The sequence below is a fragment of the Phyllobates terribilis genome, unplaced genomic scaffold (genome assembly GCF_046119375.1).
Source record: "Phyllobates terribilis strain yellow unplaced genomic scaffold, ASM4611937v1 Scaffold_11__3_contigs__length_659146591, whole genome shotgun sequence".
In the NCBI taxonomy this organism is placed as follows: Eukaryota; Metazoa; Chordata; class Amphibia; order Anura; family Dendrobatidae; genus Phyllobates; species Phyllobates terribilis.
The window spans coordinates 384803946-384823062 of record NW_027362771.1 but is presented as its reverse complement, the minus strand read 5'-3'; the positions used below and the strand labels follow the sequence as shown (position 1 = coordinate 384823062).

The window sequence follows — 19117 nt, the reverse complement described above, 5'->3', positions numbered from 1 at the left end:
CTGTCAGGTTTAATAAGTGGGATATCATGCCTTATAAATGGGGTTGGGACCATCAGTTGTGTTGTGCAGAAGTCTGGTGGATACACAGCTGATAGTCCTACTGAATAGACTGTTAGCTGCTTTTTTCTTGCCATAATACAAATTCGAAGTAAAGAAAAACGAGTGACCATCATTACTTTAAGAGGAGACTTTGTGTAGCAGGCCTTCGTGGTAAAATAGCTGCTAGGAAACCACTGCTAAGGACAGGCAACAAGCAGAAGAGACTTGTTTGGGCTAAAGAACACAAGGAATGGACATTAGACCAGTGGAAATCTGTGCTTTGGTCTAATGAGTCCAAATTTGAGATCTTTGGTTCCAACCACCGTGTCTTTGTGCGACGCAGAAAAGGTGAACGGATGGACTCTACATGCCTGGTTCCCACCGTGAAGCATGGAGGAGGAGGTGTGATGGTGTGGGGGTGCTTTGCTGGTGACACTGTTGGGGATTTATTCAAAATTGAAGGCATACTGAACCAGCATGGCTACCACAGCATCTTGCAGCGGCATGCTATTCCATCCAGTTTGCGTTTAGTTGGACCATCATTTATTTTTCAACAGGACAATGACCCCAAACACACCTCCAGGCTGTGTAAGGGCTATTTGACCAAGAAGGAGAGTGATGGGGTGCTGCGCCAGATGACCTGGCCTCCACAGTCACCAGACCTGAACCCAATCGAGATTGTTTGGGGTGAGCTGGACCGCAGAATGAAGGCAAAAGGACCAACAAGTGCTAAGCATCTCTGGGAACTCCTTCAAGATTGTTGGAAGACCATTTCCGGTGACTACCTCTTGAAGCTCATCAAGAGAATGCCAAGAGTGTGCAAAGCAGTCATCAAAGCAAAAGGTGGCTACTTTGAAGAACCTAGAATATAAGACATATTTTCAGCTGTTTCACACTTTTTTGTTAAGTATATAATTCCACATGTGTTAATTCATATTTTTGATGCCTTCAGCGTGAATGTACCATTTTCCTAGTCATGAAAATACAGAAAAATCTTTAAATGAGAAGGTGTGTCCAAACTTTTGGTCTGTACTGTACATTTTTTAATAGTCCAAATCGCTGCATTGACTTAGCGCAAATTATGTTTAAAGAAATAATCACCATTTCCAAGTACATTAACTCTTTATCCATGTATGGCCATAGTAGAGGTCTGATATCGCCCAGGGGGGTGACAAATTCCCTTTAAATAAGCCGCTTTTGTCATATTCACATAGAGGGATGCATTATGATGAGCTTTGGGACTTCAGTGGGCCATATACTGATCTTGAACTAGGGCCTTCTTCGATCTGTGGCCACTCCCAATTGTTGGGGACGTAAAGGATCCAACATACCCATTTTTGGACTGCTCATCATTTTGATTGCTGGAGATAAGCCACCTCTCGAGTCGTCTTACCGCTTCTCTCTCATAGAGCACTCGACTGGTGAGCTTGAACTTTGGTAGCAGCATATTAAAATTGTGAGAATCTGGATTTTCACCCTCACAACAAGAACTCTGTCTAGTAGAAGTCTGTCTGTCTGCACCAATATGTCTTCCTACAATTGCAAAGCTGTGAGCTTAGTTGGGTAGTCTCAAATATAAAGATTGATTCCTGTGGTACTCATGGCTGTCTAGAAACCATGAATTATGCCACACAATTTCTTGTCTTCACAATCTCCACAGTGTCTAGATAATTCATGATTGTGTATTTCCCTTTAACATTCATATGTATTGCAGATGGTTTTTCTTTTACTCATACATCAGAATAGCCATTGACACTTCCCTAGGTATACAAATCTGTTTGTTGTGGAATGACTTATTTATACTTGGTAGCATGGAACGGATTGTGTTGAACATGTATGGTTTATTGATAATATATTGTATACATTAATCATAAAGTGCACCCTTTTTATCCAGGTTACCTCTGCCATTATCACTAGCATAATGCTGTTAATCCTGGAAGGGTATTGATTGGTGGCTGCTGGCTGTGACAGGACCAGGGCATTGAGTTAAGATTGAGAATGAGATGAGATAAGGACTTGGTTAGAAGAGTGATTACAGCTATGGACCTTCTAATCACTGACCTCTGTAGGGATCCTCTAGTTTATCACTAATCTCGCTTGCCCTGGCCGTTTTCCTCTGTTGCTGGCTCATCCTTCATAGTGGAGTGAGTAATTTGGCATGGAGAGAAATAGAGGGGAGGGGGCAGCCTGTCCAGCAGCTGTGCTCCTCCATAGTTAAACATTTTCACTGTAGCCAGGATCGTGCTTGGCGCTCCTATTAGCTACTACCACTTAAATGCTTCTGAAGAAAAGAACTTTGTATGTAATAGTTACATGGTAAAGCTAAGATCGAGGTAGTGATCTCCCACGATTACTTTTTAAACGTCTATGCTTTAGTGAACCTGTAGCTTATAACCATGTGGAAAAAATGATCAGTCATATTGAAAATCAATATACCTGATCCTTATCAGTATTTATTTTCTCCATTCATATTAGATTTTTGGCCTACATGTATCATGTGTTTGGCCAGTTTTAACTGTATGTTTTGCGGAATTGGGCTAATAGTAGTTTTTAGAGCAGTCACATAAGTATTAGTTTGCATCCCTATTTCCATCAAGCCTGCTAGTTGGTGCTGACATGGGAGGAAATGATCTTGCAAGCTTTACCATTTGCCAGTCCTGTTCTGTGAGCAAGCAACTTAACTGTTGGTACTCCTATACATTTACACTTATGTGCTAACTTCTGTGTCTAAGAAGATGTGCATTACTGCACCAGGAGGTATGGTGAAGGGGTTAAAGGAGTTCTCCACCTTTTGGGAGCAATTAACTTCAACTTTGATGTGACTGTAGCCATAAATCAGATGACATGCTTTCATCATTAATAAAATGGAAATCACAGGCAGATGTAATTTTACGTGAATTTCATCACGGCAACTCTTAATGTGGCTCTGTAGTATGTATGTCCCCCACGTGTCTTTATGAACTATAAGTTTTAATTGTAAAGTGCTGCGGAATATGTTGGCGCTATATAAATAAAAATTATTATTATTATAGGCAATGCTCCTGATGAGATGACGGCTGGTATATTGTGGGATTTTATCCCAGACCTGAATAGGAGCATCATTGAGTTCCTGGACGGTTTGTGAAGCTACTTTGTGCCGTGGGACGCACGTATACATAATGTCCCAGGGGGTTCTCATTTGGATTCAGTTCCGGGGAACATAAAGACATCAATGTTTTTGTCATCCAGGAACTGCATTACACACTCGCTCCATGAAGCCAGGCTTTGTTTTACTCCTGGAAGACTTGGGGCCCACTACACTACACCAGCAAAATGCCTGGCAATGGTTGTAGGATTTTATCAGTTAGGTACTAAGTAATTCTACCTTTTTTCTCTCTTTCCATGCACAACACTTGCACACTATTCTGAGCAACACACAATGTACATGTTGGAAGTAATAGCTGTTAGTGGAACAAATATATATATATATATATATATATATATATATGTGGCACCCCAGGGGTCTGGTTTCCACAGTAACAGCAATGTTATGTCTGAGAGCAGGTGGGAGGTCTCTTGGTCAGGAATCCTATGCATGCCACACCTCCTGCCCAGTCCTGGGAGGGGAAGAACTTCCCCTATATAAACCTGGGGCTGAGGCAGGGTTAGAGAGTTCAGAGGGAGAGTTCAGTCAGGAGGGCTGACAGGGAGCTGTGGCTCCGGCTGGGCCCAGCTCCTGGGCCATGCCAGAAGTAGAAGAAGAGCTCTGTGGGAGCAGTGCTACAATGAGTCAGGGGCTGGCAGCTGCAGAGCTCGCCCTGACTGAGAAGCTATCACCGGACCCGGAGTCCGAGGCTGTGGGGACTAACTCCTACCCAGCAGCAGAATCCGTCAGGCAGGGGATTTCAGGTCCTCTGGCCAAGAAACCCGAAGGCACGGTCACACGCATGGGACCAGCACCGCCGTCGTGGAGCGGAAGCTACTAGAAGGCCCCGAGTCACCGGCCATACGGGTGAGCACCACACGGTACACTCAGGGACGTGGGCTACTTATACTCGCTTCTAGCAAGGTAGCCAGAAGAGTATCGTTAGTTTGGGAGGCCTACAACTCCGCCTGGCCAGGGGAGATCCCATCTGCTCAAGGACTGACCAGGCCCCAACCGCTAGCCAGTACTCCGGGAGGGTCTATCTTTGTCACCAGTAAAGACCCTGAACTACACCGCATCGTCTCCGAGTGGTTCCTGCTACCCCCATCATCCACGTCGGCTGCCCTGAGGCCATACCCCTCCCGTTGGGGGTTATACTATCACGCTGCACAATCCTACCACCGGCCTCAGCGGTCTGCCCTGCAGCGGCAGCTCCAAAGCTGCATTCAACGGGTGGCGTAGTCGTCCAACATCTACCGCTAATACAGCGCCACTTAGTCTGACTCCCTGGGCACGGACCGGATCACCGCCACGAGACTACAACCCTCAAGAGATCCGGCTCCGGGTAAGCTCCCGCGTGCGCAACGCAGCGCGACACAGGCCCAGGGGCGCGTCATATATATATATATATATATATATATATATATATATATATATAATGAACACTTTTTGCCCACTAAATAGTATTGAATATATTCAAAAACGAAGAGAAGAATTGCGGCACCACCTCTGCTCTATGTAATTTAATTCACCTTCAATATGGAAAGCTCCCGGCTAAATTGTGGTGCGTTACCAAGTAAATAGTCATGAAATTCAAGAACGGAATAAAGGTGGCACTCACCAATAAGTCCCAAGATATCCTTTATGATTACCAACAGTGCATGCTGGCTGGCGGCATAGGACGGAGACCCCGAAGGACTCGTTGAAGCGCCGGAAGGCCGCGAAACGGCCGTCGTCCTCACTCTCACTCCCCCGCACACCCTTCGGGGTCTCAGTCCTATGCCGCCAGCCAGCATGCACTGTTGGTAATAATAAAGGATATCTTTGGACTTATTGGTGAGTGCTACCTTTGTTCCGTTCTTCAATTTAATGAGTATTGAATATATATTTGTTAGAAGCAGGGCTGTGGAGTTAAGGTCGGTGCTCATTTTGGTGGAGTCGGTATAAAATGAATCGACTCCGACTCCTAAAACATATAATAAATTGGGTACAGTAGTTCAATGCTGGTGCGTGCCCCTAGAAGCAGGGGCACGCACCTATCAAAACTCACTTGTATGCTGCAGTGCTCCCGTCCTGAATCGGCTCCAGACGGCAGGGGGAAATCTCCCCTTCTCTGTCCTGTCTTCTGCCATCTTCACCAGAGAGAGGAGGGGGAGGGGTGCCTGCCCTGCACAGGATCTGATTCCTGGGCCCCGAGCTGGAGAAAGTGAGAAACTGAAAGTACTACTGCTCATCTCTGTCACAGGAAGGTAACTAATGCTAATATTGTAGGTGATTATTATGTGCTCTCTGTACAATGTGTGAACTATATGTGCGATATGTGCAATGTACTATTTGCTGTCTGTAGCTGTCATCTGTCTATCACACTCTGTCTATCCCTCCATGCATTCATCTATCCATCTATCCATCCATCCCTCTATCTATCCATCTATCCCTTCATCTATCCCTCCATCTATCCCTTCATCTATCCTTTCATTTATCCCTCTATCTATCCATCTATCTCTTCATCTATCCCTCCAGATATCCATCCATACGGCTATCTATCATCTATCTATCCATATATTTATCCATCCCTGTATATATCTATCTATCTCTCCATCTATCCATCCCTCCATCTATCCATCCCTCTATTTACCTATCCAATTCTCTATTAATCTATCTATTCCTCCATCTATCCCACTATCTATCCATCCCTCCCTCCATCTATGACTTTATCTATCTTATCTATCTATCTATCCATCCTTTCATCTATCCCTTCATCTATCCCTCTATCTATCATCTATCTATCCATATATTTATCCATCCATCCCTGTATCTATCTATCTATCTATCTATCTATCTATCTATCTATCTATCTATCTATCTATCTATCTATCCCTCCACCTATCCATCCCTCTATTAATCTATCTGTTCCTCCATCTATCTATCCATCCCTCCATCTATCTATCTATCTATCTATCTATCTATCCCTCTATGACTATATATATCCATCCATTTATCCATATCGGTCTATCCATATCTTATCTGTACCAAAAAGAATGAAAGCCGGGTAGCACATGGACTAACACTCCTTTTTTTTAAGCACCAGTCAGGTACACCTCATAGCTGCCCAAAAGGATGCCCAGGACAGGCATTGCTCGTCTTCAGTAACACGTCAACATCAATTGATAGTTGGAATAAATAGACTGCATTCACCACATCTTCTTAAGGTGCAGGCTTTATTTTCAAGTGTAGGGGTGTGCAGTATGAGGTGTGCAGTATGAGGTTCTGCCCCCCCCCCCAGTTTTGATCCTGGCTACGCCCATGGTGTGAATGTAGCTTGAGGATCTAGGCTTAGTCTTAGCTTTATACCCGGAAATTGTTAGAGATGTTGCCCATGTGGTTACGGCTTTGCCTCCAACCCAAGTTAGTGTAGAGAGGTTGTTCTCTAGCCTTAAAATTATTAGGTCAGATTTGAGGTCATCTATGAAGGAGGATCTGATGGAGGCAATTCTATTTCTTAGAACAAATTCAAAGACTGCACAAATGTTATTTAGTATGTTTTTGTTGAAAACTGTTTTTCGCCACTTACATAGTTTATTACATAGTGATATATATATATATATATATATATATATATATACACACAGTATGTATATATATATATATATATATATATATATATATATATATATATATACAGTACAGACCAAAAGTTTGGACACACCTTCTCATTTAAAGATTTTTCTGTATTTTCATGACTAGGAAAATTGTACATTCACACTGAAGGCAGCAAAACTATGAATTAACACATGTGGAATTATATACTTAACAAAAAAGTGTGAAACAGCTGAAAATATGTCTTATATTCTAGGTTCTTCAAAGTAGCAACCTTTTGCTTTGATGACTGCTTTGCACACTCTTGGCATTCTCTTGATGAGCTTCAAGAGGTAGTCACCGGAAATCTTCTTCCAACAATCTTGAAGGAGTTCCCAGAGATGCTTAGCACTTGTTGGCCCTTTTGCCTTCATTCTGCGGTCCATCTCACCCCAAATCATCTCGATTGGGTTCAGGTCTGGTGACTGTGGAGGCCAGGTCATCTGGTGTAGCACCCCATCACTCTCCTCCTTGGTCAAATAGCCCTTACACAGCCTGGAGGTGTGTTTGGGGTCATTGTCCTGTTGAAAAAATAAATGATGGTCCAACTAAACGCAAACCGGATGGAATAGCATGCCGCTGCAAGATGCTGTGGTAGCCATGCTGGTTCAGTATGCCTTCAATTTTGAAGCACCCCCACACCATTACACCTCGTCCTCCATGCTTCACGGTGGGAACCAAGCATGTAGAGTCCATCCGTTCACCTTTTCTGCGTCGCATAAAGACACAGTGGTTGGAACCAAAGATCTCAAATTTGGACTCATCAGACCAAAGCACAGATATCCACTGGTCTAATGTCCATTCCTTGTGTTCTTTAGCCCAAACAAGTCTCTTCTGCTTGTTTCCTGTCCTTAGCAGTGGTTTCCTAGCAGCTATTTTACCATGAAGGCCTGCTGCACAAAGTATCCTCTTAACAGTTGTTGTAGAGATGTGTCTGCTGCTAGAACTCTGTGTGGCATTGACCTGGTCTCTAATCTGAGCTGCTGTTAACCTGCGATTTCTGAGGCTGGTGACTCGGATAAACTTATCCTCAGAAGCAGAGGTGACTCTTGGTCTTCCTTTCCTGGGGCGGTCCTCATGTGAGCCAGTTTCTTTTTAGCGCTTGATGGTTTTTGCAACTGCACTTGGGGACACTTTCAAAGTTTGCCCAATTTTTCAGACTGACTGACCTTCATTTCTTAAAGTAATGATGGCCACTCGTTTTTCGTTACTTAGCTGCTTTTTTCTTGCCATAATACAAATTCTAACAGTCTATTCAGTAGGACTATCAGCTGTGTATCCACCTGACTTCTGCACAACACAGCTGATGGTCCCAACCCCATTTATAAGGCAAGAAATCCGACTTATTAAACCTGACAGGGCACACCTGTGAAGTGAAAACCATTTCTGGTGACTACCTCTTGAAGCTCATCAAGAGAGTGCCAAGAGTGTGCAAAGCAGTCATCAAAGCCAAAGGTGGCTACTTTGAAGAACCTAGAATATAAGACATATATTTTCAGTTGTTTCACACTTTTTTGTTAAGTATATAATTCCACATGTGTTAATTCATAGTTTTGATGCCTTCAGTGTGAATGTACAATTTTCATAGTCATGAAAATACAGAAAAATCTTTAAATGAGAAGGTGTGTCCAAACTTTTGGTCTGTACTGTATATGTAATCGATATTACATAGTGTATTACATATTTACAATTTATTACAGTTTTTTGTGTTCTAAAGTTGTATTCCAATAAATATATATTATGTTCTATCTATATATCTTGATTATTGTATCATAAAAATGATTAAATGTCTGATGTTCACATTGTACTACAATAAATTTTTCACTTAAATATAAGCCATATATGTGGGACTCGGAGTCGGTGTAAGGGAAATTGAGGAGTCTGAGTCGCAGGTTTGGCTTACCGACTCCACAGCCCTGGTTAGAAGACCTTGTTTGTATATGACATTTATCGTCATATGTATTTTAACATTGATCACTGCTGGGATTAATCGTCTTTCCTTCAGTCTTGTTTGCTAATAAGTAGATACCATTTATACGAAGATGTTCCACTGACAATTGCTAAGTCATTTTTAGGCCATCATAAAAATATTCAATTACTAGCAAACAAGCAAATTGTCACTGATTATTCAATCACTCCACGTGACTACATTGGACAATGATTGTGAACTTAACTTGATAGAACAATATTTTTTTCCCAAGTGCTCTGTATACTATAAGCTTCTATACCAGAGGCATAAGATAAGATAACCTACTGCAGTGCAGGACCCTTTCATCTATCTTCAAAAATTAGTTTACCTATTGTTTACATGGCAAATCTGATTCTTTCTCCACAATTTGTCTTATCTGTGTTGTCTAAACTTTGCATTCTTCAATTATCAGAAAGATCTCCAGATCCTCTTTTATCTATTGACCATAATAGATGTCTCTGAACATGTTGTTTTGGTTTAAGGCCTCCTGACATATTTTTGCTCAATCGCCGTTTTTTGTATTATATATGTGTAATGGTAAATGAATGTTTTTACATGTGAGGATGCTTTTACACTGGGTGATTATTGGGAAAGTTCCCTCCTAGGAATGCTTGCTTACTGATAATCTGACAATGTAAACAGGCTGCCAATCATCCAACGAGCTAGCAAAATGCTCATTCATCAGGTAAAACGATTTTCACGCTTGCTGAAATAATATTGTTTTCAGCAGCACATCATCCTGTATAAACAGAACATGTGCTGCCCGGAACAATGGTCTAAGCACACAGAATGATTATCCCCTCCTTTTTTTGTATATATACCACCAATATTGGATTTGGTTTCAAATGCCATCTCTATGCTGATGATACCCAATTATACACACATTGTCCTGACTTCACCCCCGCATTACTATAAAATGCCAGTGATTGTCCACTGTTTCATCATCTTTCTTGCATCTAAAACTGAATCTTTCCAGAACTGAACTTCTTGTGTTTCTTCCCTCTGCTACCCTATTCAAATCCAATATTATCTTTTCCATGGATGGTTCTACCACAATGGCCAAGCAGCACGCTCACTGTCTTGGGGTTGTATTTGACTTGGATGTTTCCTTCACTCCCTATATCCAATCACTTTCTTGCTGATGTCACCTGCACCTCAAAAATATCTTAAGAATTTGACCTTTTCTTTTTTAACTTAGAAATATTCCCATCCCCAAGATCCTATCCCATTATGTAGTAGGTTTAATAATATTAGCAAATACCTCCAATTAGAAATATAGTATAGTTTTTCTGATTCGCTATGTCTCTTTCCTCATGTGCAGGCATTGCAGGACCTTAGGAATCCATGGTTACAACCAGTGATATAGTGACAGTTAGCTAGTTGCTAGTGCTTGTAACAATGGATACCTAAGGTCCTGCAATGCCTGCACATGAGAAAAGAGACATAGCGAATCAGAAAAAGTATACTACATTTCTATTTGGAGGTATTTGCTAATATTATTATTATTACACCTACTACATATTGGGATAGGATCTTGGAGATGGGAATACCCCTTTAACTTTGCAAAACCTCTTACTTTTGCTCTGATTCATTATCTTCTGGACTACTACAACTCTCTACTAAACCCTCACCTCTCCTATCCATCCTGAACGCTGCAGCCAAGGTCATGTATCTTTCAACAAATTTTATGTTATGCTAAACTCCCTAACACATCCCGCAGATCGGTGGTGGTCTAGGGTCCGTAGACCGGTACTGACTGCTCAGGAGTGTGAAGCTCATCAAGTTTTGTGCAGACCTTTTTAAGCTTTTACACACCAATCATGCAGTTATAACGTGTGTATGTATGTATATAGGGTGAGACAGTGAGGGGAATCATATGCGAGGGCCGTTATGAATCCTCCAGAATGTGCTTATAAGCATACTGAACCGCTGGAGTGCATTGTAATCACAGCCACAGCTGTGGTTACCATGCAAAATAAAAGTAAGTGTGGACTGGGTCAAGTTATTTGATAAAGTCAGTTTAGGAAAATCTGTATTGGGCTTTTATTTTTGGAGATATCTGTAGGATGGTAGTGGGCAAAGCTGTGGAGTCGGTAAGCCAAACCTCCAACTCCTCAATATCCCTGACTTCCGACTCCACAGCACTGGTCACTACTGAGCATGTACATAAAGTGCAGCACAGATTCATCTCAACTAAAAGCAGAGATCCTAGATCAGGGACAGACAGACGTTTATAGGACATTTCACAACTTTCCCAAATTGTTATGAAAACATTTACAGCACATCCTGCATTGAACTACTGTACCCAATTTATTATATATTTTAGGAGTCCGAGTCTGTCCATTTTATACCGACTCCACCAAAATGGACACCGACTCCACAGCCCTGGTAGTGGGACGGATTTCTCCCTCCAGTGACCGCAGCCTCTGCCCCTGATGATTCTTCGTTTGAGTGGCCCAGCATGTATCCACCCCTTTAATATCACTGCAGTTGTCACAACATTTAGATCAAAGACAAATTGTTAAGTATAAAGCATTGCACATTGTGATGGATAAATAAATAAATGGCAGATTTTCTACCTTGTCATCACCCCTAAAAAAACATTAAAAATGAAGCCCTTTTATATTTACATTAGATGAAAAATGGAGTCATGGCTCTTTGGTTGCAGTGAAACAATAACTTTCCTTACATAAAACATGTTTTCATTTTACAAAGGAAAACTTAAAGAACATTCCATCAGTTTCAACATGTTAAACTGACCAACCACATCATGGCTTCTCTGCATATAAAGTATTTATTGTGTAGAGCAGAGCTGAGTTATGTATTATTACTTCCAGAGCTCATCTCGCAGCAGTCAGTGTGATAGGAGGATGAGATCTGGAAGGGTTTGTAATAATACATAACTCAGCTCTGCTGTATCTCTACACAATAGCTGCAGAGATCAGTAAGGAGGGTGTGCATCTTTTTTCCCTCTTTCTCTCTGATAATGCACAGTTTAGCTGTAACCTAATTTATAACCTAACAATCTTAATATCTCCACACCAAAAAGAAGAAATTTAAAAATAAAAACTATATTTTACTCAGCTGTACAGCCACTGTGTCATAATATGGCCAGTTTAACATGCTCATGCTGGTGATAGGTCCTCTGTAAACCCTAGTAAATAGGCATGAAGGGACCTGTGGAAGTTCGGGTTCTGGTAACCGACCCGAACTGTATTCCAAAGTTCAGTTCGGGTTCCAGAACAGCATAAAAAGACATACAAAGAGCAATGGTAGAATTGGTATAAACAAGGATAGGTGATAACTTGTTGATCGGTAAGGGACCTGCACCAATCGGCAGAACCGGGGAACTTTTATCACTGTCAGAATGTAGTGGCTGTGCGCTTGCCTGCCAAGCACTTTGGCTTTTTTTTCCAGCAGCCCCATAGAGAATGAATGGAGCAGTGGTTGGGCATCAGACCTGCCGCTCTTTTTTTGTGGTGCCCAGTGGAGATTATTTAAAAAAAAACACAAAAAAAAGTTCTGTTAGTCTGTGTGAACATACAGTACAGACCAAAAGATTGGACACACCTTCTCATTTAAAGATTTTTCTGTATTTTCTTGACTATGAAAATTGTACATTCACACTGAAGGCATCAAAACTATGAATTAACACATGTGGAATTATATACTTAACAAAAAAGTGTGAAACAACTGAAAATATGTCTTATATTCTAGATTCTTCAAAGTAGCCACCTTTTGCTTTGATGACTGCTTTGCACACTCTTGGCATTCTCTTGATGAGCTTCAAGAGGTAGTCACCGGAAATGGTCTTCCAACAATCTTGAAGGAGTTCCCAGAGATGCTTAGCACTTGTTGGCCCTTTTGCCTTCACTCTGCGGTCCAGCTCACCCCAAACCATCTCGATTGGGTTCAGGTCTGGTGACTGTGGAGGCCAGGTCATCTGGCGCAGCACCCCATCACTCTCCTTCTTGGTCAAATAGCCCTTACACAGCCTGGAGGTGTGTTTGGGGTCATTGTCCTGTTGAAAAATAAATGATGGTCCAGCTAAACGCAAACCGGATGGAATAGCATGCCGCTGCAAGATACTGTGGTAGCCATGCTGGTTCAGTATGCCTTCAATTTTGAATAAATCCCCAACAGTGTCTCCAGCAAAGAACCCCCACACCATCACACCTCCTCCTCCATGCTTCAAGGTGGGAACCAGGCATGTAGAGTCCATCTGTTCACCTTTTCTGCGTCGCACAAAGACACGGTGATTGGAACCAAAGATCTCAAATTTGGACTCATCAGACCAAAGCACAGATTTCCACTGGTCTAATGTCCATTCCTTGTGTTCTTTAGCCCAAACAAGTCTCTTCTGCTTGTTTCCTGTTCTTACCAGTGGTTTCCTAGCAGCTATTTCACCATGAAGGCCTGCTGCACAAAGTCTCCTCTTAACAGTTGTTGTAGAGATGTGTCTGCTGCTAGAACTCTGTGTGGAATTGACCTGGTCTCTAATCTGAGCTGCCGTTAACCTGTGATTTCTGAGGCTGATGACTCGGATAAACTTATCCTCAGAAGCAGAGGTGACTCTTGGTCTTCTCTTCCTGGGGCGGTCCTCATGTGAGCCAGTTTCTTTGTAGCACTTGATGGTTTTTGCAACTGCAATTGGGGACACTTTTAGCTGCTTTTTTCTTGCCATAATACAAATTCTAACAGTCTATTCAGTAGGACTGTCTGCTGTGTATTCACATGACTTCTGCACAACACAACTGATAGTCCCAACCCCATTTATAAGGCAAGAAATCCCACTTATTAAACCTGACAGGGTACACCTGTGAAGTGAAAAACATTTCCGGTGACTACCTCTTGAAGCTCATCAAGAGAATGCCAAAAGTGTGCAAAGCCAAAGGTGGCTACTTTGAAGAACCTAGAATATAAGACATATTTTCAGTTGTTTCACACTTTTTTGTTAAGTATATAATTCCACATGTGGTAATTCATAGTTTTGATGCCTTCAGTGTGAATGTACAATTTTCAAAGTCATGAAAGGACAGAAAAATCTTTAAATGAGAAGGTGTGTCCAAACTATTAACCCCTTTATGATGTGGTATGTAATAGTACTCACCACGTCATAACCCCTGGTTCAGCGCGGGCTCCGATGCTGAGCCCGCGCTAAACCGGGCACTTGTCAGCTGATCTTATCAGCTGACATGTGTCCGCAACAGCCGCGGGTGGAATCACGATCCACCTGTGGCTGTTAACTATTTAAATGCCGCAGTTAATCTCTGACAGCGGCATTTAACAGCACCACGCCAGAAGCATGTCATTGACCCCGTCACATGACCACGGGTCACCGATGGTTTGGCATGACAACCCGGGGTCTGCAGCAGACCCCTGTGGTTGTCACGCCTAGTGGTCGGCACTCATAGCAAGTGAGCATTTCTGCTACACAGAGGTGGTCTGCTCATCGCCTGTGTGTAACAGAAACGATCAGGAAAGTGTTGATTCTTGTCTCCCATGAAGACTATAGAAGCAAACAAAAAGTTAAAAAAAATTTTTTGAAAAATAAAAAAAAAATAGATGTTTAAATCACCCCCCTTTCGCCCCATTTAAAATAAAACAATAAAAACCCACATACACATATTTGGTATCGCTGCATTCAGAATCGCCCGATCTATCAATATAAAAAAAGAATTAATCCGATCGGTAAACGGCGTAGCGACAAAAAAAATGTAAACGCCAGAATTAAGTTGTTTTGGTTGCCGCAACATTGCAATAAAATCTAATAACAGGCTATCAAAACATCGGATCTACCCCAAAATGTTATTAATAAAAACGTCAGTTCGGCTTGCAAAAAATAAACCCTCACCCGGCCCTAGATCCCGAAAAATGGAGACTCTACGGGTCTCTGAAAATGGCGCTTTTTTTTTTTTCTTTTTTCTTTTTTTTTTTTTAGCAAACTTTGGATTTTTTTTCCACCACTTAAATGAAATAGAACCTATACATGTTTGGTGTCTACAAACTCGTAATGACCTGGGGAATCATAATAGCAGGTCAGTTTTAGCATTCAGTGAGCGTGGTTAAAAAATAAAAAAAAAACCTGTGCAATTGCACTTTATTTGCAATTTCACCGCGCTTGGAATTTTTTTCCTGTTTTCCAGTACACGATATAGTAAAACCAGTGATGTCGTTCAAAAGTATAACTCGTACCGAAAAATAAAAAAGTTATGGCTCTGGGAAAAAGGGGAGCAAAAAACGAAGACGCTAAAACAGAAAATGCTGTGGTCATGAAGGGGTTAAATATTGTTAAATAGAGTGCATTATGGTAGTGCGTAACTCCTACAAGTGCTAAGATCAGTGGCTGGAAATATTACCACAAAGGTACAGAATACAAAATAGGCTTTTTTTTTTTTTGTATATTGACAAATCTGAATATGGAGTTGTGACCAGAGTTGTTTGAGTTAGGGTGGCCATACACCTTTTCAGCTATTCTTCCTGACCCCCACCCATACATGCATGACTGTTGTCCACTTAATTCCAGTGAGAAATGTAACATACCCAATCCCCCTTTCACCGTAACGTGTGCTATTGGTGGAGAGTTTGTTGTACATATGCCTGTTTATTGGACAATGAAGGCAATAAGATTCACAATGCCCCCGTGGTATCCATCATGTGCCATATCTGGCTCTGCCGCTGCTCTGGGACACAACCACATGTAAACAACTGTATCATCTCCTCCTCATGTGACTGCTTGTTTTAGTGGAACTAGCTCCTTGACACACACTGAGCAGACAGTTACTGTGGGCACGTGGGTATGATGTCCCTTACAATGGGTGCTCACGTGGCTTTGGGTATGTGACCTAACCATATAACAGCTCATAAACGTTATGTCCCTGGCAAACATCTCTGACATCTGCATCCAGATCTTCTCCTTGAGCCTGTTGTCTCTGATGCCTCCTGTATGAATCCACATATAAATCACTGCTAGAAGTATTTCTTCTGATATTTTTTTGGGTTTTCGCCATACTTCAGCTAATGCAGTTTTTCCTTCTGTGTGCAAGGAAATGCTGACACTGGTGAATGTGAGCTGCGTGATTCATGCCACTTCAAGTAATTCTGCATAGTCGCATGTTTGTTTTCTGCCTTATGAGCGGAACTTTGTGTAGGCTCCAACTAGTGTGAGGACTGATTTGTAGAGTATATGGCACATTTTAATCCTAGTGATGTCTACTGGTCCAGGTAGCCATAGAAGCAAGTTTGTGTGTAATCTGGATTCTGTTATACATGTTTGTTTTCTAATTTCACTTTTCTCAGCTAATAAAATATTTTACAAGAAAAAGAAAAATCATTAAAATATGCACCCTACTTTAAACCTTAAGGGACTGTTTATGTTGCATATATTATGTGTGTTGTTTATGTTACAAGCAAATATTTTCAATGAAGTTAGTGTGAATTGATTCTCAAGACCCCTGATCCATTGGCCAAGTCGGTAATCTGTGGTCGCTTCACTGGAGCCTTAAGAATAGTCTCTTACCCGACTTCATCCGTGGCTCCTTCATTTGATTAGTCTGCCTGGCACGGCGTCACATGTACCTCACACCGCAATGATAATGTTGCTTCAGGATGGCTAATGAACAGAAGAGCCATGGATGCTATCAGGTAGGAGGCCGTGCTCAGGGATCATGTTCATTAATGTTAATTGTAAATTACTGATGTGACTGGTGGACTGGGCACTGTGAATTGATTCACACCATCTCATTTTTTCATCAGCCTAAGGCTTTTTTGTGTTTGAGTGGAGTTTCTAAACATAAAATAAAAACAATCTGCTATTAATATTGAAAAAAGTTTTGCATGGTGTATAGATCATTAGATCAACTTACGGTCTAATTTACCCTATGCCTGTGCTTAAAGAGCTTTTCCTATTTTTAAAAACCCTTCTCCCCCTAATACAGTTTTAGAAAATAAAAACAAACTGCTTTACTCTTACCCCTAGTCCGAGCTGAGTCTCCACCCCTGCTACCAGTGTCTGTTATTGTCTGCAGTGCTGATGTCACATTGACAGCACTGCAGCTAATAATTGAGCGCAGGACCTTAGGAAGGTGGGTGTAAAACAAAGTTTGCTTGTTTTTTTTTTAAAAAAACACCTATAACTATTAGATTAAAAAAAATTCCCTCCAAACATTTTTGGGTGATATTTTATTTTCCTTCCAAATTTTTTCATTTTTTATCCAGAGATTGTATACATAGTCTTCTATTCTTTATTTGTATTATGATTCTAAGCTATTCATCATACGTTGTGCTATTGTGTGTCAGGGCTTTGATACTTACCAGTGCGTAGTACATGACATTTCCTTGAATCACTTCTTCCTTTATAAGTTATTAGCCTGAAGAAGAAATCAAATAGATTTTGAAACTCATAGCTGTATTTTAATCAATGTTCATTGTTTTTCTATACCTTCTCATCCTTGTCTTCATCAACGGCGCCCACTATGTTTTTTTCTTATTTTTTGCTTTGCAATTGAACATTCAGTGAAAATACTGTGTGCGCACATAGACCAAATATAAATAAATAATATTTTACTCTGTTCGGCATTTTGTCTATTATAGTTAATGGTACAAATTCAGATGTAAGTAATTATTTTTATTTTATTATTCTAGGCAAAACAGCAGAAAGAGGTACTTTCCCTGTGTATGGCCGAGATTCAGCAGTGCCTGGTTGTCAGGTAAGCTTGTTATTTTCCAGACTTCTGAGCATTTGTTTCAGAATACATTTTACAGTCCTAACTTCCTCTGTGATTAGGTAATTTGATGATTTGTAATATTAATCCTCTTGTATTTGCATCATTTTGGGGCTTAAAGGGAATCTGTCAGTAGGGTCCACCCTCCAAAGCCTTCTCTGTATGGGCATGTATGTCATAGGAAGCTGAATAACATTATACCTGGATATCTGATGTTTTGTTCCAGAGGTATCCATGTTTTCCTAATATGTAAATGAGCTGTTAAGATCTATGAGCCAGACACTGATCTCCCTGAGAATCTGCCTCCAGAGATTATTTTAAATGAAAGGAGGACGCCCCATAGGTAGTTTTGAAATATACAAATTCTAGTCACTTTGATCTGAGTAGAATAATTCTGTTAAAGGATTTTTAGTTTTATAAAGGAAATAGATGCAAACTTGCTTACCGATACATGTAGTGTTCTGTCAGTATGTAATGTATGCTAATGTATGTTTCCCACCGATATACATTATGTCCTTTAGTGACATCAGTTATAAAACTACAATATCTGCAGCCTACCTGGCTAGCAATGTTGTGATTATTATTTTTTTTTGCAACTGCACTTGGGGACACTTTCAAAGTTTTCCCAATTTTTCGCACTGACTGACCTTCATTTCTTAAAGTAATGATGGCCACTCGTTTTTCTTTACTTAGAATTTGTATTATGGCAAGAAAAAAGCAGCTAACAGTCTATTCAGTAAGACTATCAGCTGTGTATCCACCAGACTCCTGCACAACACAACTGATGGTCCCAACCCCATTTATAAGGCAAGAAATCCCACTTATTAAACCTGACAGGGCACACCTGTGTAGTGAAAACCATTTCCGGTGACTACCTCTTGAAGCTCATCAAGAGAATGCCAAGAGTGTGCAAAGCAGTCATCAAAGCAAAAGGTGGCTACTTTGAAGAACCTAGAATATAAGACATATTTTCAGTTGTTTCACACTTTTTTGTTAAGTATATAATTCCACATGTGTTAATTCATAGTTTTGATGCCTTCAGTGTGAATGTACAATTTTCATAGTCATGAAAATACAGAAAAATCTTTAAATGAGAAGGTGTGTCCAAACTTTTGGTCTGTACTGTATATCTATCTATATCTATTTTTTTTTTTGTGACCGAGTCACTGGTATTATATGAGAGGGGGAGGTATGTGTCACTCAGGATGCTCTCCTGTGTGAACTAAGACCTACTAAATTTTTGCCAGCATGTTATATGCTGGAGGTTAACTCTTTTAAAGGGTGTGGTTTTATGGGAATGACGTAGAGATGGGAGGGAAGTCATTCCCCATACCTCAGTGTGTGAGTGAACAAGGTTTAAATGTTCAGTCCGTTTGTTTTCCTGGGTGGAGTGTGTGGTCTGGAGATTGAAGTCTCCAAGCTGTGTGTGGCTGATGCCAGAGAACAACATTGGAGGACTGGTGTTGCTGAAACTTCGCAGGACTATCTGCAGCCGACAAAGGCCTTGCTGGCTAGAAGACTCTGTTATATTTCATCTTTTGTTTTCCCTTTAACCCCGAGAGGGTCTGTTTATTTTTATGGGACGCTGCTGGAATTTATGCCGCACAATAAACTCGCAGGAAGTTT

At 41.1% G+C, this 19117-nt stretch overlaps 1 protein-coding gene across 4 annotated transcripts in view; it reads left to right on the top strand.

Moving 5' to 3' along the window:
• The window catches only part of TCF12 (transcription factor 12), a 312588-nt gene that overhangs the window by 209500 nt on the left and 83971 nt on the right, over positions 1–19117 (top strand). For all 4 annotated transcript variants that reach the window (XM_073652985.1, XM_073652986.1, XM_073652989.1 and 1 more), the window contains exon 6: positions 17412–17476. In XM_073652985.1, the coding sequence (XP_073509086.1) occupies positions 17412–17476 (65 nt within the window). The remainder of the gene's footprint in view (positions 1–17411; positions 17477–19117) is intronic.